The sequence below is a fragment of the Arctopsyche grandis genome, chromosome 5 (assembly GCF_051622035.1).
Source record: "Arctopsyche grandis isolate Sample6627 chromosome 5, ASM5162203v2, whole genome shotgun sequence".
Classification (NCBI taxonomy): Eukaryota; Metazoa; Arthropoda; class Insecta; order Trichoptera; family Hydropsychidae; genus Arctopsyche; species Arctopsyche grandis.
The window spans coordinates 15,450,132-15,473,867 of NC_135359.1; the positions used below are offsets into that span (position 1 = coordinate 15,450,132).

General features: G+C 29.9%; 1 protein-coding gene across 1 annotated transcript; it reads left to right on the plus strand.

The window, feature by feature from the left end:
* The first annotated feature begins 1,018 nt into the window (after nucleotides 1-1,018).
* LOC143912344 (uncharacterized) lies at nucleotides 1,019-23,733 on the plus strand. Its single transcript, XM_077431628.1, has 33 exons — nucleotides 1,019-1,402; nucleotides 2,136-2,242; nucleotides 3,191-3,281; nucleotides 3,363-3,548; nucleotides 3,639-3,708; nucleotides 3,814-4,025; nucleotides 4,098-4,207; nucleotides 4,283-4,416; nucleotides 4,498-4,604; nucleotides 4,691-4,870; nucleotides 4,962-5,111; nucleotides 11,049-11,225; nucleotides 11,968-12,074; nucleotides 12,143-12,233; nucleotides 12,309-12,494; nucleotides 12,578-12,647; nucleotides 12,762-12,976; nucleotides 13,078-13,187; nucleotides 13,259-13,369; nucleotides 13,457-13,577; nucleotides 13,657-13,836; nucleotides 16,769-16,916; nucleotides 20,281-20,366; nucleotides 20,629-20,735; nucleotides 20,961-21,051; nucleotides 21,119-21,307; nucleotides 21,380-21,449; nucleotides 21,521-21,732; nucleotides 21,873-21,982; nucleotides 22,907-23,040; nucleotides 23,122-23,228; nucleotides 23,323-23,502; nucleotides 23,579-23,733. The coding sequence occupies exons 1-33, from the start codon at nucleotides 1,255-1,257 to the stop codon at nucleotides 23,731-23,733; spliced, it is 4,452 nt and encodes a 1,483-aa protein (XP_077287754.1). The 5' UTR covers nucleotides 1,019-1,254.
* The last annotated feature ends 3 nt before the right edge of the window (nucleotides 23,734-23,736 follow it).

The window sequence follows — 23,736 nt, forward strand, 5'->3', positions numbered from 1 at the left end:
TATCTTCAGTATTACAATTAAATATACCCAGATACACACAGTTTGGGAAACGCAAATTATTACCGCAATGATAACGCAGATAATTGGGAATCCAAAAGTAGCGGTATCACAACAATCAAATAATTTTGTATAGAGTGAAAATGATAATGGACGATTAACAATTGACAATTGGGCAATGATTGCAATTTATATTTAAGACATTTTCACGAATTTTAAATCAGTATAGCATTGTTCTTTGTGAGATATCGTTAAAAAAAATCAATAAAAATGATCGCTTACATCATTATAGTGTGTATAATATATTTGTTCTACTACAACAACCGAAAAATGTATGTAAAAGGTTTTGATGGACCTCAACCTCTGCCCTTTATTGGAAACGCACACCATCTGAGTGGAACATCAGTAGGTCAGTTCTTTAAAAAAAATCATATTATAACGAAAAGTCGATTGACAACTTACTACATACCACGTAATCAACGCAACAGACATGTGGTGGGGCTTTCCGACTGGAATATCAAGGTTAAGGTTGTTATTAAACAGGTTTTTGCTAGATATCGAATAAATATTGTCATTATGTCATTGATAGCAAGCTGAATTGAATTAAAAAAAAATTCAATACACAATAACACAATTAATACGGTTTGTTCCTTTTCTACTACCTTCACCTTAAGATAATAGGTGTACCTATGAATGTAAGTCGTAGTAAATTACGGATGTAATGCAAAATATTGTATTAATTATATATGTAATTAATACAATAAGCTTAACCTCAATAACAAACAAACCAGGTTGAAAACTGCGTATGAAAAATTTATGAATATTTCAGAATTGAGAAATCATTATGCAACACATATTTGGCCCAATGTACTTTTGCACATGGAAGCCGGTTTTCTGCGCCTCGTTTTTTTCCCTGACCGTGGTTTAAATTTAACTTGCATCTTGGACAATTTTGAAATCCAGTTTGATGCGAAAATAAAATAATTCGACTTAAAAACCGAAAGTAAAATTAATAAAAGTCAGTCAATTTCGTACTGTTTGCGTTGCACGACGAACACAAACCCAAAATCCGGTACGATAATATTATGTATACATAATCGTCTTATGTTATCATATTATTCGTTTAAATTATTTCCGCATTTTTATTAATAGTGATGGTGTGTGTATAAACTGTAGTGCCGAATTCTTATTTAGTATTTGCCAAAACTAGCAAGGCTACACACCAATAGCATTAACGTCTCTATAGTGACTATTGCAATGATGATTTTGTATATCATTCTCGTGTTTCTATTTGTGTTCCCAATATTTTATAAGAGAAAAATGAGAAAATACGGAAATAAAATTCCAGGACCTCTCGCTCTTCCTTACATAGGCAACGCCCATCTTGTCATGGGAGACTCAGCTGGTAATTTTTGTTTAATTATAATTGACATTAATTTCACATTTCTTATTTGACATTTTCACATGCATATCATATTTTATTTGTAATTCTATACTTAAGCTATCAAAAATGCAACCAAATTATATTTATCACTTTCAAAATACATATAGTCCAAAATGTGTATATTTATAATATTTTATAAGTAAAATTTGATAAAAAATATACCGTCTATATGTCGAAATAATTGGTTATAATACTGTGTAAATCGACCTCGAACCTCATCATGATTATGCTATTATCGACGACTTGTAGAGTTATACTGACATTGAACACGATCAGTAGTAACTTAGACCTAGTTAAAGACGATGGTCTGTCGTTTCTAGTTCGCTGATTATTAAAAAAATGTTTCTTTACGTACTTTTGGCCGTTGTCGCGATATTAACAATTAGTTTCTATGTAAAAATTAACAATTCTCCTAAAATTGTTTTCGGTCCAACCCCATTACCGTTCGTTGGCAATGCCATAAGTTTTCGTGGAAGTTCTACCGGTAAATAAAAAAATCTCTTTTATTCAGTGATCTATAAATTATAAAATGAAGAATAATTTAATTCCATCTTATTATTATGGTTTTACTATTTTTTCCCCTTTTAATGTATTGTCACCATTATTTTATTTTATTTTGTTTTGTAACGAGTTACAAAGCTAATGATCGGCTTTTCCGTCTTTAATATTTTTAAATAAATAAATTTGTCAACAGATTTTTTCAAAACAATAAACAGATTTTGGAAGGAATATGGGACAAGATTTCGTGCTTTCATCGGGAGCCAGCTATTTCTTTTACTCTCCGACCCGAAAGATGTAGAGGTAAATATATGTATACGTATTCTCTTTACTCTTTATTCAATACGTAAGTATTGAAACAATATATGTACGTATTTTAAACAATATCAATAAATAATCTTCAATTATTTAATTTCACTTTTCATATCTATGTATTTGTATATGTATATGGTCTAAATAATTGCATTATCCTTCCTATCAATCACCAATTTCCCTTTTTGGTCAGTAAAATAAATTAGCTGTCAGTAATTTATCAAAATGATCAGTTAGTATTTAATAAATGGTTTGTATCCATAATCCAATATGTTTGTGGTCAGTTAGTAAATCAAATGGTTTGAAATTAGTTTAAATAATCATGAATTTATATAAAACGGTTAGTATTTAAAATAAATAGTCAGTCGTTTAAAAAAAGGACACCCACATGAACAATTCTTTGATGTGTCTTAAAGATAATCGAAAAATAAAAAAGAAAGGTAAAGAATTTACGATTTGAACATTCCTATAAAAAAAAATATATGATATAATATGTTGTTAGAAAAGGACTTCGGACTTAAAATAATAATAAAAATAATAAAAAAATAATAATAGAAATAATAAAAAAATAATAATAAAAATAATATCTGATTATTTGACAGTATCAAAAAAATTGTACGGAAAAAGCAAATTTAGTCTTGGTCAAGTAGAATAGTGGTGTTTGTACCATACCGAGATACCAGAATCAAGGAATTCAACATACATACATATGTACATACATACGCCGTGTCTCACAAAGACTGCCCTTTTTACTGCCCTTTTTTATCGATTTTTACAGGTCGTTTAATATTTTCTAATGACCAATTTTATGAATAATGACTGAAATTTTTTTTATTTAGTTACTGACCGTTTTTGAATTTGTATTATTCGTTTCAACTGACTGACCAAAAAATTTGTTGCCATGAAAAATTATTATTATTATTACTTTACGACTTTCAGATTATTCTAAGTAGCAATCAATTAATTAACAAATCAACAGATTACGACTTTATGAAGCCTTGGCTAGGTACTGGTCTCTTAACTGCTGCTGGTTAGTTTTGAATTAATTAATTATGTTCCATATAACGCGAAATGAATAACATAAATTTTATTTATTATTTTAATATTTAAGGTGAAAAATGGCGAAAGCATAGAAAAGTCATAACTCCAACGTTTCATTTCAAAATTTTGGAACATTTCATACAAGTTTTCGATACCCAAAGCGACGTCCTTATCAATAAACTTAAAATACACACAGATGGTCAATCGTTCGATTTGTTTCCTCACATTACTCTATGTGCACTTGATATAATTAGTGGTACGTTTAACATTTTATTTTTCGAAAATGTAAATTTTTCATTAATCATATATGTCTATAATATAATTAATATTTAATTTGACATTATAGAAGCTTCTATGGGAGTAAGCATCAATGCTCAGAACCATTCGGATTCCGAATATGTAACAGCTGTCAAGGAGTAAGTTTTTTTAAGTAACCCTAGAGAGAATTATCTTCCACTAAGCCAACTTATTTGTCATTATTTTTATATTTATAAACATAATTGTTCTTAATGTAATTTCAGTATGTGCCGTATAATTATAACAAGAATGAAAAATCCTTTCAAGAGGACGGACTTCCTTTTCATGTTCAGCAGCGATTATTGGCTACAAAAGAAATCTTTGAAAATTCTTCATGATTTTACTTACAAAATGATTACTGATAGGAGAAGATTGCTGGAAAATAGTCAAGAAAGTTTTACTTCTTACACGTCTGAATCAGAAGATGCGTTATTAGGTATGTTAATTGATTCGATTACTGAAACTATTTTTATAAAAAATATATTTATAATAAATTTGACACTATTAGGAAAGAAGAAAAAATTAGCATTCCTGGATATGCTTCTGCTTTCAACGGTTGATGGAAAACCATTAGATGACGTGAGCATTAGAGAAGAAGTTGACACATTTTTGTTTGAAGTATACATATTTTCCTATTTTATTCATATTTTTAACAATAAAACAAATATAATTTAAAATTAAAAAAATTAATAGGGCCACGATACAACTACTTCAGGAATTACTTTCGCTTTGTATTTGATCGCAAACAATCCAGAAGTACAAATGAAATTATATCAAGAACAAAAAGATATTTATGGAGACGATCTTAACCGTCCTACAACGCACAAGTAAGTAGCAATTCCGTTTAATTAAAAATAAAAACAATCAAAAACTGATAATAATAATAATACATACATGACTATTTTTAGAGATCTACAGGACATGAAATATTTAGAATTGGCGATTAAAGAGGCGCTCCGTATGTTCCCACCAGTACCAATGATTGCTAGAAAAGTTTATGAAGATATAAATATTAGTATGAATACTTCATTTTCATCGTATCGTAGAGTGCATAAAAATGTGTGAACATGTATTTGAAAATGAGTTCTTCATTGATTTTAGACGATATGTTCCTGCCAAAAGGTTGTACTGTAATTCTTTTGGTATACAACATGAACAGAAACCCTGAAGTATTTCCAGACCCTGATAAATTTATCCCTGAAAGATTTTTGCCAGATGAAACTTCCAAACGGAGTCCATTTTCGACTGTATCTTTCAGTGCCGGACCAAGAAATTGTATAGGTGCGTGATTAAAACAAATAAAATGAAATCTAATTGCAGTAAAATGGCTCTCATAAGATTATTTATATTTTAAAATAATTTCATTTTTCAGGTCAAAAGTTTGCCATGTTAGAAATGAAATCTTCTATATCAAAGGTACTTCGTAATTACGAATTATTACCGTCTCCAGAAAAATTCACCTTGTCGTCTGATATTATATTGAAAACAACCGATGGAGTTAAAATTAAAATAAAAGAACGCTCAAAATAAACTTTACGCTGTGTTTAAGTTAAAATATTTTTATAGTTATAGCCCATATTATTAATAAATAATTATCGTAATAAAATTAGTATTTCGTTTATATATAATATATACAATATTAAATTAACAATGGCGCATCACAAAAATGGTACAACAGAAAAGATATTGACTCAACAGAAAAATATTTCGCAAGAATTAGTCATTCTACGAAAACTGAATAAGTGGAAAAACACATAATTCTTTAATACTCGTTTACATAATACGCACAACTTAGAACGTTTATTAAACTGGTTTGTATTTTCTCGACGCAAATTGTCATTTATTTCAGCGAAACTTAATTTATTCAATTAATGGTGATATGTTTTCAGGATCCGTTATTTTTAAACCAATTAGAAAAGGTATTTTGCACATCTATTCTTAAGAACATATAATGAATTGTAGTGAAAAATATTTTCATTCCCATGTTAAGTTGTCATAAATTAACAATATTCTATTTACTGCCACCTACAGACCTATGCTAAAACTTTTAGATATAACACAACGGAAATTCGCAAAGCCAAATGATTATTTTTTTATAACATTGCCAATGGTCAACAAGATGCTTTTTTGAAGATGTCGAAACTAAAAATTAAAATCCTAAAATATATTTAAAAATTAAAATTGACAATGTTTTTATACAAATTCAAAAGGCAATACACACAATAATGCATACTTAATTATATTCAATTTAATTTTAATTAAATTTTGTTCAATTTTTAATTTTTAATTTTTAATTTTCAATTTTTAATATTTTTTATCTTCTTTTTTTAAATATTTTGGGTAGCATGTAAATTTTTGTTAAATAAAATGATATGTTTTTATATATTTTATATGTATATATGTATATTTTAAATAAAAACGGACGCGATGTATGCATGTACATGTGTGTGACGGTGGCACGACAAATCAGCGCAAACCAACTTTGTGCCGACCTTTCGGCGCAGACAACTCAGCGCAACGACAACTCAGCGGATGACAATTCAGCGCATGGACTATTCAGCGCAAAATCAATTTTTTCAATAAGTTTCAAATGTGTTTTCAAAAATAATTACTGTATTGAAATTGTCGGTTATATCTACATGATAATTTCATAAATGCGAATAAATTTATTTGATACTCTTTGTGCCTTTGTGCCCCGCTTAGAAACCCTGCTTAAAAATAAATTTTTGCGGCCTTAGTTGAGAAACCCTGCTTGCGTAATATTTCAAGGCACAAAGAGTATCAAATACCAAAATACGGTTTACCGGTTTACCGGTAAATGCCAAAAAAGCACCTTTGATAATTACCGGTAAATTGGAAAATTACCGGTAATTACTGGAAATGATTTTTTGGCGAATTAAGGACAGCTCCAGGAATATTATAACGAAAGTTTAATGTAGATATGTATGTGGAATGAGGAGTTTTGTTTTTCGACTCTGGCAACACAGAATGAATTAAATAACGAATTTAATGTATTAATATGTAAAGTAAGATCAATAACAAATTTATATAGAAGATCTCCTTTAAAAAATGATAATCGTCAAAAACATATAAGAGACAAATTAGGAAAAGACCTTAGCTTTGTATCGAGATTACAAAACTCGGTGGAATTCCTGACTGAAAATGCTGGAACGATTTTATGAAATTAACAATGCGATCTTAAAAAGTTTGATTGATATAAAATCGGAGATAAAAATCGATAATATTGAATTTGATAAAATCTCTGACATGATATTGGCATTACGGGTCTACCTCACGGGCCCGAATGTGAAACGCCCGAAAACGCAAATATCGGAAGGCAAAGATCGAAAATCGAAAGATCAAAAAAAAATGGTGCATGGTAAACGGTACATACTCACTTAATTTGCGCGAACAGGATACAACAGGAACAAGAGAAACAGGCTTTTCCTTCCGTATTCTGCGCACGCACATTAATACCATGCACCCTTTTTTTATCTTTCGGCTTAAGCGTTTCACATTCGGGCCCGTGACGGAGACCATGGCATTACAACCGATAAAAATAGCTGTAGAAGCTCTATGTCGTGAAGACATAAATCTATATACAGCTGACATAACATTGAAATTTATGCTTGATGAACTGTCTAAAGCAGCGGTTTCCAAACTGGGAGTCGCGCCTCTCTGGGGAGGCGCCAAAACTTTTTAATAAAAAATAATTTTCAAATCATAATATCAACAAATAAATAAACAGTAAAAATTCAATGTATGAATGTTTATTTTTATTTTTCTTTCATTTTTATATATGTTTAATTATTAACATACATTTAATTCCTATAACAAATTATCAGGTAGCTAAAGATGCCCATTTAATTGCATATGTTCGATATGTCGCGGATAATAATATATTAAAAGATATATTATTTTGCAAACCCATTCTTGGGAAGAGCACATCCATTGAAATTTTTAATAAAATAGACAGTTTTTTTTAAGAAAACGACATAAAGTGGAATAATTGCGTTGGACTATGTACCGACGGAGCTCACTCAATGTCCACAAAGCAGGTCTTCAAGCATTGGTCAAAAAGAATGCACCACATGCTATCTGGACGAACTGTATGCTTCACAGAGCAGCTCTAGTGTCAAAAAATATGAGCGAGGAACTGAACAGCATTTTTACAAAAGTTATAAAAATTATAAACTACATTAAGAACAGTCCTTTGAGAGCAATGTCCTATGGAAGCTAATTATACCTCACTTTTGTATTATTGTGAAGTTCGCTGGCTATCCCGTGCAAAATTGATTCAAGGGGTGTTTGAACTCAAAGAAGAAATAGCAACCTTTCTCAAAGAAAACCAACACGAAGAGGCACATTTGTGGACGAACGATAATTTTATTGTTAAACCTGCCTATTTAGTTGAAATTTTTGGAAAATTGTGCGGTTTAAATAAATCAATGCAGGGATCATAAATACATCCACTTGTTCAAAAAGACAAAGTAAAAGCATTCATTAAAAAGTCGAAGTTATGGAAATCAAATTTACAAAAGAATGAGTTGGATATGTTTTCACTTTCCAAAGATTTCTGAGCCACAGCCAATATTGAAGCAAGTAAAAATCTTTTTATCGACCACTAGGATGGTTTAGTGCTGCATTTTCCCAATTATTTCAAAGAACTTGATTTCTCAATGTTTTTGTGGATACAGAATCCATTTAACTATAATGAAGAAGACGAATTCGAGCTGACAACCACCGAAAAAGAAAAATTGATAGAGTTATCATGCGATAGCTCACTAAAACAAAAGTTTCAAAATTAAACCATAATTAAATTTTGGATGAATCTTAGTGGAGAGTATGAATCTTTGTATTGCAAAGCAATCTAAGTACTTCTACCGTTTGTAACGTCTTATTTATGCGAAACGGGCTTTTCGGCACTAGCTGCAATGAAAACCAAATATCAAGCCAGTTTAATAGTCGAAAAGTAGTTACGAGTGGCACTCTCCATATTTCCCCCAAGATTTGATAAACAACAAAATCCTTCGCATTAAATTTTGATGTGATAGATGTAGTTTAATTAGTAATATAATATAAAAATAAATATACGCGTTCTTATAAATTTATGTTATAGCTAGGGTTGCCATAATAATTGTCAAGCATTGATACGGGACATTTAAGTGCTACATAAATAAAATATGGAAAAGTAGGTAGGTAATAGTTTATTTTAAAAAAATAGTCTTTTTTAGACCAATCGTATTTTAACGATGATTTAACTTTTTTAATTAAATCGTTTTCCTCTTTTACATGATGATGAAATTGGGTGCAAGTCATTTCAAAATTATACTGGCAAACCAAAATTGTCTCAACTGTCTCAACTGCCAGCTTATTTCTTTCGTCCGACTATTGTGTTGACATCAGGGAAAATATTCTCTCCACATTGGCATTGTGGGCTGGAATGGCAAATATATGTATACTCACATAGTTTTATTAAACATGACTTCTGTTCAATATGGTTGGTATCTCTAAAAAACTTCAGCCATTTCTCTTCCATACTCAATTTCAGCGTTGTCTCCCACTTTTCGTTGGTATTATTTTTATTTAAATAATCTTTTAAATATACGAACTGGTTGAAAAGAAGCTCACTGTTTCCAACATCGATGTTCCTTACTTGCAAATATTCAACGGTTCGTTCTATTTCCCCCCATTCAGGAACTTGCTTGAGAGTCATCCAATCGAAAGCATTACATTTTTTGAATGATTGGGACCACTTATCAATGCAGTCTTAAAGAAATCGACAGTCTGTTTTTGGAGAAAAGTTTAGGGAGAAAACGGGACAAATTGTAATACGGGACCGAGTAGTGAAATACGGGACATGTCCCGTATATATGGGACGTATGGCAACCCTAGTTAAAACCTAGCAAAACCTTTTAATTATTCTGTCTATTGTAGTGTTCAGTATTTTTTTTAAATAAAGGTTTATTATTTAAAACGTGTCTATATTAATATATCTATTAAAAAATAAAAGGTAGGGAGGCGCAGTAGCATAAAGCTTGGAAACCGCTGGTCTAAAGAGATGTGGCGTAACAATCGATCGGGTCGAGGAGCCGCGGGGAAGTGGGGTAACGGGGAACGCCACATATCTATGCATTACGTACTCCTGTCTAGAGCTTGCAATTTAGCGTCAAATTTCAATAACCGGTAAACGGTAAATAATTTTTCCCATTACCGGTAAATGGAAAACAAAATTAATAATAAAATAATATAACAATTTTTTGGTTTTGTTGAGTTTATTAAAAAGTGTTCATTTTATTTGGTACAATGAATTTTCAGAATTAAAATATGCTCTCAGGAAACAAATAATATCAATACTTTCTTCTTTTAGACTTGACCTGAATTTATAATTAAAATATTATATCTGCACTAAATACGTATACATACATACATACCAGTGGCGTGCGGTGAAATTATCTCTTTTGTCGTACAGCCTTACTTAAGTGCACGAGTAGGATACAAGGGGAACAGCCTGTTCCTCTTGTATCCTGCTCGGGCACATTAAGTAAGGCTGTACGATAAAAAGAGAGAGAATTTCACCGCACGCCACTGATACATACATATGTATGTTTCTCTTTAGTACAGAAACATACAAAATGACTATTAATTACAATGTCTTCACATTTACAAGTTTTAAATGTCAAATTTCATGACGCATGCTATCGTATATTTATTATTATATAAAAATTTCACTTCCTTTTAAGTTTTAAATTTATGTATAACAACAATAATTTCCTTGTTTATATTGTGCATTTAGTAAACTAAAAAGATAAATAAATCGTGCAACAAAAATAATTAAATATGATTATTTTATATACATACATATGTAACAAATAAGTAGCCTAACCATTAAAACTATAATCAAAATAAAAATATGTACATATGTATACTTTTTTATTGAATATCGGTGTTTTTATTTAATTACTATTCATATGAGTAAAATCTGTACATTCACATATGATACTAAAAATACATCATCAAAACGATAACCTTCTTGACATTGAAAATAATATTAAAAAAATAACCCAAAACTGATAAAAACAGTCTTTTGTGGAAGAAATTAAATAAATTTAGCACGATATATTGGATATTGATTGTTTCATTTATAAATAAAAATTTGATATATGTATGTGCAAACTTTAAAATCTAGATTACCTTGCCATTAAAAAATACCTATATGGTTTCGACAAATACTATACTATACAAATACAAGATATGCAATCAATCGATCTATGCGCAAAATTCAAACACTTGAAAATCATAGGTGCGCAATATGTTGGTTGATTCTAAATGATTACAACGGGCAATTGACCGTTGCCTCCCTCCTTTCCTGCGTTTATTTTATTTTAGATATACTTATACATCGCCTTGTCCACTCCTCCATCAGTACGTTAATTGACTTCACGAAGTCAATTGCCAGTTCTTTTATTCGGATATAATAAAACTCGCAATATGTTGGTTGCTATCATTTGTGTTTCCACCATACTGTTTTTGTTTTACGTTCAAAATAAAAAAATGTATACAAAGGACTTCATAGGACCTACCCCTTTACCCTTCATTGGAAATGGTCATCAGCTTGGGCTCAGCACATCAGTAGGTCAGTTTCCATGCTTGATAATATCCAAATATGTACAATATTGTAATTTTTTTTTTTTTTTCATCTCAAGCATCCATACAACTTTTATTCGGTGTACATAAAATAATCAATTTAGTAGTCTAGCAACAGAATCTATATAAATGATATTAATTACATATACATATGTAAATATCAAAAAAAAATATTATTGTTTATAAATTTTTATTTTTATTTTCGTAAAAAGACATTTTTTGTATTTAATAACTCATACTGCCAGAATTATAAAACCACAAGTCACTTCTATACATGCATACATAATTTGCAATGTACCATAAATTTCTCCATCTCCAAAAAAATAATAATATCCATAAAATTTCTTTGAAATCATTATAAATTACCTACCTACATACTTTCATTGCCTCCTTCAGAGAACAATGGAAATGATCAAAATTATTTCCTTTTGAAAACATTCCAAAAAATGATGAATTAGCAATAGAGCACTTGAAAACAACAAATAAAAAGGTTCAAGGTGAAAGTCATTTCATACAGACAGAATAATTAAACATGATTACATCACATAGTGACGATGATAAAGTACGACCAAATTTACGTTTTTATGACGTCATGGCTGTAACAAACAGAAATCAACAAGAATGATCAGAAAATCTGAAATAATCATGAATTGAATTTAGTATACCTTTACAATAAATAAGTGTCAATTTTGTATTACTGGCTTTTGAATCTAATTAAATATAAATTTCAGACTTCTTTAAAAAAATGAGTGAATTCTGGAATGAATACGGAACAAGATTTAGGATATTCATTGCCAGTCAACAAATGATTATTCTATCTGAACCAAAAGATGTAGAGGTAAGCCATATTTTTATCTTGACCATTTTTTTAATAACACTTTGTCGATAAAACATTTTAATTTTTAGGTTATATTGGGAAGCAATCAATTAATTGATAAATCCTTTGAATATAAATATTTTAAACCGTGGTTAGGCACGGGTCTTTTAACCTCCGGTGGTTAGTAATATCTAATAAAAGTCAAATGATTATCCTAACGAGCATTTTATAGTAAAAACTCATATTATATTTTAGGTGATAAGTGGAGAAAACATAGAAAGGTCATAACACCGACATTTCACTTCAAAATACTGGAACACTTCTTACAAGTCTTCGACTCTCAGACGGAAACTCTTATAAAAAAACTTGAAAAACACACTGATGGCAAATCATTCGATTTATTTCCACATATTACTTTATGTGCTCTCGACATCATAAGTGGTAAATTTTCAGTATTTTTTTTCATTATTCCCTGTAGAATTTATTTTATTTACTGATATAACGAAAAATATTTAAAATGGTAGAAGCTGCTATGGGAGTGAATATCAATGCTCAAAATCATTCAGATTCTGAATACGTAACAGCAGTTAAAAAGTAAGTCAATTCAATTCGTCAACTGAATACATATACATATGCATAATCTACAAATGAACATCAAATGACACATAATTGTGTGAAATATTACATCTAATTTCAACTATTCCGTAGCATATGCACCGTTATAATTGGCAGAATGACAAACTCCTTCAAAAGATCGGATTTTCTATTCAGTTTAAGCAGTGACTATCAACTACAAAAGAAATCATTGAAAACACTACATGATTTTACCTACAAAATGATTTCAAAACGAAGAGAACAGCTTGAAAACAGCAAAGAAAATTTTGATTCATATACAAACGTTGATTTGGCTGATTCAGCATTAGGTTAATTGATTTCATAAACATTATATGATAACTTTATTATACATTTCATTATATTTTCCATTATGTAATGTTAAATTTAACTTCATTTAAACATTAAATAGGAACCAAAAAGACCTTAGCTTTCTTAGATATGCTTCTTTTATCAAATGTGGATGGCAAACCTTTGGATGACCTAAGTATTAGAGAAGAAGTCGACACATTTTTATTTGAAGTAAGAAATATTTCAATATTTGTATTTGATGGTTTTAATAAATATAATAACGATTTTAATAACATCCTAAGGGCCATGATACAACTACTGCCGGCATTTCGTTTGCATTATATTTAATTGCCCACAACCCAGAAGTGCAAAAAAAATTGTATGAAGAGCAGAAAGATATTTATGGTGAAGACATAAATAGACCCACTACATACAAGTAAATAATTGTTTCATCTATTTCAATGCATAAAATATATTTATATAATTTCTAATAATAATACACAAAAATATCTAGAGACCTGCAAGATATGAAATATATGGAATTAGCTATCAAGGAAGCGCTTCGCTTGTACCCGCCAGTAGCAATGATTGGCCGAAAAATTAACAATGACACAAAAATTAGTATAAATTTAATGACTTTTCACAATGGCTTTACCTATTCAATGATTTTGTTAGTAACTGTATTTATGATTACTTTCAGATGATTTAGTTTTACCAGCCGATTCCACGGTGCTCGTTTTAATATACCATATGAATAGAAATCCAGCTGTTTTTTCAGAACCCGACAAATTTATTCCTGAAAGATTTTTACCGAGCGAAACATCAAAAAGAAGTCCATTTGCAACCGTATCTTTTAGCGCAGGTCCAAGAAACTGTATAGGTAAGCCATAAATAATATATATATATATCAGTGGCGTATATTGGGTGTGTGCTAGGTGTGCGGCGCACACCCGTGAAAACCAAAGACCACATAAAGTAGTATTTTAATACAAAATAATGTGTTGTTGTATAAGCAGGCATTGATGTGTATGGTGTATTTACCGCGTGCGCTAAATGTATGGTGTATGGTGTGGTGTGCAGTCTGCAGCGTGTTGTGTGATGTTAGATGTAGTTTGTGCGCCGCGACGAGAGAATACCTATGCCGTGCAGCAAATTGGTGGGTTTGGTTGGAGTGTGCAGGCGGATATTCGCTTGTATAGGTTTGTTCGCGATATTAAGACGTACGGTGTGCTACGACTTCAGAGCACCGCGCACCGCACCGCACCGCATCACTCGGCAATTGACCGAATGCGATGCGGCACGTGGTCTCGTACTTTTTCGCACATTCGTATTTTTATGGTCATATTATTACCTCTAATAACTAATAATGGCTAACAGTGTTCAAGACATTTTAACTATTCCGTTTTCAAATAGAAGTTTTGAGATAAAATTAAAAATAATTAAAGATGGGAAACCGTGTCCGTCTCTTCCAAATTTATCCAGTTTGCATAAAGAAAAAACAAAAGTTTACACTAGACATTTTTGCGTTTCAAATTATAAAAAATTCGTATGGATTACAGGCTGTGAAATTCGATCCAAACTTTTCTGCTGGCCATGTTTATTGTTCTCCAAAGATATTAATGTGTGGAACAAAGAAGGATTTGCTGATCTCAACCATTTGACAGCAGCACTGAAGAAACACAAAGGATCGCAGGCACACGTTCAATCATTTCTTTCCATACAAATGTTTGGCAAACAACGAATCGACGTATTAATTGACAGTCAACGTAAAGCCGAAATAAGTCGACATAATGAACAAGTAAATAAAAATAGAGATGTTTTAAAACGAATTATTAACGCAATAATCTATCTAGGAAAACAAGAACTGTCCCTGCGAGGTCACGACGAGTCATGTAATTCCGTAAACAAAGGCAATTACATTGAATATCTAAATGCTCTTCGAGAATATGATTCTGTTTTAGATACTCTAAATACTGCTACTACCTTTCGTGGTACTTCTCCAAGTATACAAAATGACATAATCGAAGCAATCTCTCATGTTATTAAAGTTCATATAAAAAATGAAGTAGAGTCAGCAAGTTTTGTTGCTATTATTCTCGATGAAACTTCAGATATAATGACAAAATCACAGCTCTCAACAGTTTTACGTTTTGTATGTAAAGGCAATGTACATGAACGGTTTATTAGTTTTACAGACGTTAGTGCTGATAAAACATCTAATGGTCTATTCTAATGGTGAACATAGTTGAAGAATTTAAAATTCAAGACAAATTGGTTGGACAGACTTATGATGGAGCAAGTGTAATGAGTGGACACGTAAATGGTTTGCAATCCAAAGTCCTCAATGCTTATCCTTTTGCTCTTTTTACACACTGTTATGCTCATGTATTGAATTTAGTATTGCAGCAAGGTCTTTCTGATATTAAAGAAAGTAAATCATTTTTTCAAACTTTAAATGGATTGTCTACATACTTTTCAAAATATTCCAAAAGAGTATTCGCTTTACAGGAATTTGTGACAAAAAGACTTCCCTCTGTAGCACCCACAAGGTGGAATTTTACATCTCGTTTAAGTAGCACAGTACAACAATACAGAAGTCAATTTACATATTTTTTTTCGACATGTTATAGAAAATTGTGAATTATGGGACACAGATACTGTTATAAAAGCACGAGGGTTTTTAGGCTTTTTAGAGGATTTTCAAACAATTAAACTTCTTCAATTTTTTTCAAAACTGTTTGGAATAACTGATGTTTTGTATAACATTCTTCAATCTAAATCTTCGGACGTTTTATATTGTTGTAAAAAAATTAATGATGTTTTGCAGCAACTGAAATACGAAAGGTATAATAATTTTGAAATGTTATGGAATAATTATTTAAATGAAAAAAATGATGATCATGATCGTGGCCACAAAGATTAAAAAATTATTCAGAAGTAGAAGATAAAACTTCATTTCGTCAATTATATTTCAAAATAGTTGATAGCATAATCGCACAAGTCGAATGTAGATATTCTTCACTTTCCAAATTAGAATATTTCCACCTTCTTTGTAATGATAAATATGACGAATATAAAGAAAATTTTCCAAATGTTTTAATTAATAAATTAAAAGATTTTTATGGATCACTGTTTGATTATATTCGATTGAAAAACGAACTCATTGTGCTATATTCCAGCTCTGAATTTTCAGAGAAACCTGTTCATGAATTAATACAATTCATGACAAAAAATAACCTCGAATCTGGTTTTAAAGAGGTGTTTAAGCTGGGAGAATTAATATTAACGATACCAAGCAGTACAGCTTCAGCAGAACGGTCTTTTTCGGCGCTGAAAAGAATAAAAACTTGCTATAGAGGTACGCAAGGTCAAGATAGATTATGTGGCCTTAGCTTAATTTCAATAGAAAAAAAGTTATTGGTGGAATTAAAACAGAAAGACACATTCTATGCAGACGTGATTGAAAAGTTTATGTCTCAGAAACGTCGCATTGAACTTATGTATAAATAACTAATAAATTAAACATTTTTGTAATGCAAAACGAGTATTTTTTTTTAATTGCTAATTTTATACCCTACGCCCTACGGCATACACAGCACACCCGGTATTAACACCCACCGTCCGCCACTGATATATATATATATATATATATATATATATATATATATATATATATATATATATATATATATATATATATATATATATATATATATATATATATATATATATATATATATCGTATTCTGCATTTATATTAGAATACTTTTAATTGAAAAATAAAATTAATCAAATAATTTCTCATATTTCAGGTCAAAAGTTTGCAATACTGGAAATGAAATCTACAATATCAAAAGTGATTCGTCATTACGAATTACTTCCGTCGCATGAAAATATAATTTTATCTTTTGACATCATTTTGAAATCAAACAATGGAGTTAAAATTAAACTTGCACCACGGTGAAAATATTTCAGAAAATATTTTTTTAAGTGTCAAATAAATATATAGTAAAACAAATTTTATATTTACTGGTTTATTTATTTTTTTTTAATAATTCACTGTTCGTTAAATATCATTGTTTGAAAATCCTAGACAAGATATAAATAAAGAAAACAACATGGCCTATGTGAACTTGTGAAGAAAAGTAGACAAAATAAGACACTCACCTCTCGCAAAAATACTATACAGATGACGTATTAAATCCAATTCAAAGGTCGATATATACCTACGCTTTAAATAACCTGTTCCTTGTTAAAATTTATTCAGTTTAGAATAAAAGGATAGTAAGTTCACGGTCAAATTTAGAGTAAATTTCCGCGAAAACGAAAAATCTGCTGTGAATTAATTTTAGCCAAATCTAAAATTATGTTATTTCGCAATTCAATTATAATAACTACTATAATGATTGTTTAATTTTTGATACTGTACGTTGTGTAAATACAAAAGTATGTATTCTTTTCCCCAAAAAAAATTGATAAAAACATTCATTTGAAGTATTAATGAAATAAATACATATACAATAAACCAAATAAATGTTATAAAATTCACTAAAAATACATATATTCTCTGCAATAAACTGCATACTAAATTTAAAAAGAAAAATAAATGCCAATCATTCAAATTAAATGCATTGTGTGTATTTCAATACCAAGAAGAGAAAATACTGCATATCCAATAAAGAACGTTGAAAATAATAACATGATAAAAAGCAGACAAAAAAAATATCCTAGACGTACATATTTCTTGATGCACGTTAAATATTTAAAATAAGTTCAATACTACTTTGACAAAGATAACAATAAATTTTGATCGAAGGCTAAGCCATCCCACGAACAAAATAAGAATGCGAAATATCCGTTATTGCGAAATAGTCGTGTAAAAATTCTAAATCCATAATACACTGGAAGTGCCTCACTAAAAACGTAGCAAGAAAAAAATGATCTAAAAACTTGAAAAATTATTATTTGACGACATTGAAATCAGTTCGCTGTTGAAACATGTATCCCAAATGATAATGTGAAGGACATTCTCAATATTTCAAATATCATAATTTTTAATTAAATACAACTAACACGATATTTTATTTAAGAAATAATAATAAAAGACAGATTTTATTTTATTTTAATAGGAAAACCAACAGTCTGAAATCAAAACAGAACAAATAATAAAATACATTACAAAAGACCAATTTACACTGTTCGACACGAAAAATGGTTCAGAGACGAGATATGCCTTTTCTTATAGATCTATGCCCAGTGAACACAAATCTGGTAATAAAAAATGTTGATTGGCTCGAGATTCGGAGATATATGTGTTTTTTAAATAGCGCGATTTTTCTATATATTGGTGTTGTTCGGTCGATGTCTCAAAATCTGTCAATTTCCTGTTCAAGATGAATATTGGAATCGAAAGTCGAGTATTTTATCTTTCATTTGTTCTACTTTTCAGCTTTCAAATCTCTCTAAGTAGTCGTCCAGTTCAAATTAAAAGTCAAAAGTACGTATTTTCAAGTTGGATTTTCTTCCACTGTTAATACTATTTTATATTGAGTATTTTCTATTAAAAGATGTTTATTGGGATAGTGTTCTGGCCACACTATTTTTTGTTTTTGTTTAAAAGGGTTAATTGGAAGTGTGCTGAATTTTATATCGGTAAAATTGCGAGCTAAAGGCTCGTACTAGTATTTACACGAATCTGAATTGAATTAATAAGGATAATATATTAAATTGTCTTTACATGAGAATTAAATAAAATTTCACTTAGAAAAATCATATTTCGACTATTCTTGTGGATTAATAACAAAAATTCGTTTATTTTATCGAGGTAAGCCAGTTATAAATAGAATTTTTGTTATTAATCCACAAGAATAGTAGAAATATGATATTTCAAATTGGAGTTTTATTTAATTTTCATATAAAGACAATTTAATATATTATGGGGTCCAGAACACTATCCCAAAAAACATCTTTTAATACAAAATACTCGATATAAAATAGTATTAACAGTGGGAAAAAATCCCAAATGAAAATATGTACTTTTGACTTTTGATTTGAACTGGACGACTACTTAGAAAGATTTGAACGCTGAAAAGTACTACAGATGAAAGATAATATACCCGACTATCGATTCCAATATTCATTTTGAACAGGAAATTGACAGATTTTTGAGACATCGACCGAACAACACCAAGATATAGAAAAATCGCGCGATTCAAAAAACACATATATCTCCGAAACTCGAGCCAATCAACAATTTGTATTACTAGATTCATGTTCACTGGGCACAGATCTATAAGAAAAGTCATATCTCGTCTCTGAACCAAAAAAAAAGTCGTCATTTGTCGAACAGTGTTATAGGTTCCGCTGGTAGCAATAAACTAAAATAAATAAGATGATCAATCATAAATTTTAATTGTATCATTGCATTTTCAATGAATTTTGTTTTCATGATTCCGGCTATAGTGACGATTTGGGACAACTTGTCTTATTTCAATTTTGGTTTAATTTAAATATTTTGAAATAAATAAATAAAATTTGGTCTACGTGTCCGAAGTCTGCAATGTATGTATCGTAAAGAAATTCAATTACACTAATTGTTGTTTATATAATACAATCTCAATATGCAATTGGTTAGTTTAACAAAATTCACTAAAAATACATATTTTTCATTACCATGTACATATATCAAACAATTGCGTAATATAAAAACGATAAACAATATAAAAGATAAATTATCATTTTGATACAATTTTTTTAATTTTCTTATCTTAACTTTTTATTTATAATAAATTTTTCAAGTGCATTTAAAAAGAATATTTTCCTACTAATTAAATTAATCTTAAATATACGATTTATTATTATGTACATATATTAAAACACTCCTAGCATTGTCAAAATGCTGCAATTATAAAAAGAATATCTTCATCGAAAATAAAATAATTTTTCTCTGTCATCTACTCAAAAAATTGACAGATTTTTTTGAGTAGAAAAAATTTTCAGTTATCTAAGTAGAATACTTTAGGTAAACTTTTACAAAACAGGAAATGCAATTATACTGTATATATAAAGGAGATAAAACCAAGGATATTAAGACAAGATTTGTCGAGCAATAACCCCTTCGACCCTGACAAAGCTATTATTGACAAATTTTGAGAAACGCCTACAATCGCTACACTACGATGATCGAATGAATTCTTTGATCAGTGAGCATCTAACTTTTGTGCGATCAAAAGCTCCCGCAAGCGGAAAATACACCAGTGAATATGTATGTGGTTATTGCTGTCGTTTTTACAATTTTTATGATTGCTCTTTACATTGATAAAAGGGCAAGAAATGTGTGCCTAAATTTGCCAGGACCACCACCCCTTCCGTTTATAGGAAATGCCCATCAATGCGTTGGTTCATCAGCAGGTAAATATTATATATATTTATATATGTATCAATAAATATACTATATTTTACACTTAAATAAGGCAAATATATTTGTATAAATACATATGTATTACATATTAATGTAAAATAGTTTTATATGTCAATTTAACATTTAACCTTCCTAAAACACATTCCTGTTTCACAACTCTAGAGCCATGTATAAATTAGCACTGTATTAATTATTTAAATCTTGTTTAAACTACATATGTACATATAAGCTTAAAATAAATTAAAATTTCAGATTTTTTCAACGCATTAAATGCTTGCTGGAATGACTTTGGTGTGAGATGTAAAGTATTTATTGGACCACAACTTATCATTTTACTTTCTGATCCAAACGATGTTGAAGTGAGTTATAATAAAACTATGTATATACATACATACATACGTATATACAAATATATTAGAAATAAATATCCACCAAGTTTTTAAATATGCATCCATCTTATATAAAATGTACTTGAATATATTCCAAGATTAAATTTAGCCACTATAAATTTATTTCAATATTAAAATAGATTTCAAAATATCCTGGATTATTTTAATATCATACTGAATTTGCTTTGTTTAAAGGTAGTTTTAAGTAATCAAGAATTTCTTGAAAAATCAACAGAATACGATTTCTTAAAGCCTTGGCTTGGAACAGGACTGTTAACGAGCACGGGTAAATATTCCATTACTCGTTCATATTCGCCTAGTATCTTAATTTAAATGTATATATTATATTACAGGTGAAAAATGGAAAAAACATAGAAAGATCATAACTCCCGCATTTCACTTCACAATTTTAGAACATTTTCTACAAGTTTTTGATTCTCAAACAAACATATTAATAAATAAGCTAAAATATCTATGCACAAACGGTGAGTATTTAAATGTGTATCCAATATTAGCGATGTATGCATTGGATATAATATCAGGTAAATTTGGTGATATTTTATATGTATTTTACTTGTTTTTAAATAACGTCAATATAAATATCATAATTACAGAGGCTGCTATGGGTGTTTCAATAAATGCTCAAAAAAATAACAACTCTGATTACGTACAGTCCGTTAAAATGTAAGCTAATGTGATTTGAGATTTTTGAAAATAATATCAGTATATTTATTTATTTATAAACATTTTTTTAGTGTAAGTGAAATTATTCTCAAAAGAATGAAAAGCCCTTTTAAAAGATTAGATTTTCTATTTTCATTGACGGAAGACTATAGACAGCAAAAAAAAGCTCTTGCTGTGTTACATAATTTTACAAATAAAATGATCCAGGAAAGAAGAAACTTGTTACAAAAAAATAATGAAACTCTTGATTCATACACAAATGATGCTTCTATCAGTGTTTATGGTGTGTATTAATAACATAGATTTAACTATAATTATAATTATATATTGATAAGAACTTACCATGATATAACTATATATTCACTGATTCTTAAAAATAAATTAAAATAGTATAATAATAACTTATCAACTTTACAATTTTAGGAAGAAAAAAGAAAATGGCTTTCTTAGATATTCTGCTTTTGTCAACTGTAGATGGAAAACAACTCAATGATACGGATATACGAGAGGAAGTGGATACTTTTTTGTTTGAAGTAATTTTCAATATAAAAAAATATATATTTAATGACAAAAAAATATAGGATAATTCAAAATTGGTACTTTCCTGCTATCACAGGTCAAATATATTTTTTCATTTGTTAAAAAATAGTGTTTATTCAATTATAAAAACACTTATATATAGTTTAAAAGTGACTTGAATACGTCGTCGTTGTATTCGAGCTGCTGTCTCTAAACGAATTCAGGCATATATGACTCCAAATGATGATGTGCTGTTCCTCAGTGTTCCTCACTCTCGACGTTCTGGGTGTGGATCGACGATTCACTTTAAAATAGTGAAATCCCGCTATTTCCAATTCTACAGTCAACGTTTTTGCATTGCGATTTTACACTTTGACCAAAAAACACATGCACGTCTCCCGGCATAGTCTACCGAAGATACGCTGAGGAGGAAGCACTCAGTCAGCGTGGTTCTTGCGTTTGGTGAACAAGCTCTCATTGATTTCAACGATCAACCCTTCGCCGCTGATCTTCTGTTTTGACTGCTGTCGGTTGAAGGACTCAGCGCAAACTTCTCGTATGTAATTATCACAATTGACGGTTGTGTTCTTGTTCATGGCCAATTCCTCGTTGCACTGTTTGCCCAACGATAATTCCTCGCACCAGAAATAAACGAAACGAATGACTACAAAGTTTATACGACCAGTTTGCAATGCGGACTTTCCGCAATACCAGGAAATTCGCAAACCATGGTAGAGCTTTACCTTGTGACCGTTGAAAAAAACCATATTGTTTATAAAGGATGCCTCATTCTTGTAATAATATTGTAAGGCTTTTTTTCCGTATAAGGCACTTCATTTTGTTGAATGAAGAAAAAAATAATTTTGATCCGTGATAACAGGAAAATACCTCAAAATTCAAATAATCAATATTTAACATTGAGTTTTTCTATTTTTAAGGGGCATGATACAACCACGTCTGCATTGACTTTTGCTTTATATTCCATAGCAAGCAATCCTCATGTTCAACACAAACTATATGAGGAACAACACATGATATTTGGGAACGACAATGAAAAATCACCCAGCTATAGGTATGTATTATAGATTAATGCGTTAGTTAAAAACAATATCCATCCAATAACATCACTACAATATACTATGCTTAACCACAGTGACTTACAAGATATGAAATATCTGGAATTGACTATAAAAGAAGTGCTGCGAATGTATCCATCAGTTCCAATGCTAGGAAGACTAACTGTTAATGACACGAAAATCAGTATGTATCAATGTGATTTAGACAAAATAAACAGTATTTACTCTGTTACTACAATTCATTGTTTTTATACAATGACAATTCATTGTTTTTATAGATGATATTGATGTACCAGCTGGAACAACTATTGCAATATTAGTTTACAATATGAACAGAAATCCGGCAATATTTCCCGAGCCAGACAAATTTATACCGGAAAGATTTGCTGCAGAAGAATCCGCTAAGCGTAATCCATTTTCTATGGTTTCCTTTAGTGCAGGACCTAGAAATTGCATAGGTAATACAATATCTCCATTTTCTCGATATGAAAAATATATATTCGAAATTTCATTTAAATATTCCATAAATTACAGGACAAAAGTTTGCCATGCTTGAAATGAAATCTACGTTATCAAAAATTATTAGAACCTTTGAAATTGCTCCATCCAATGACCCCATAGAGATACAATCCGATTTAACGTTGAAACCAGTCAACGGAGTGTTTATTAAATTTAAATCCAGGCAATAGTTT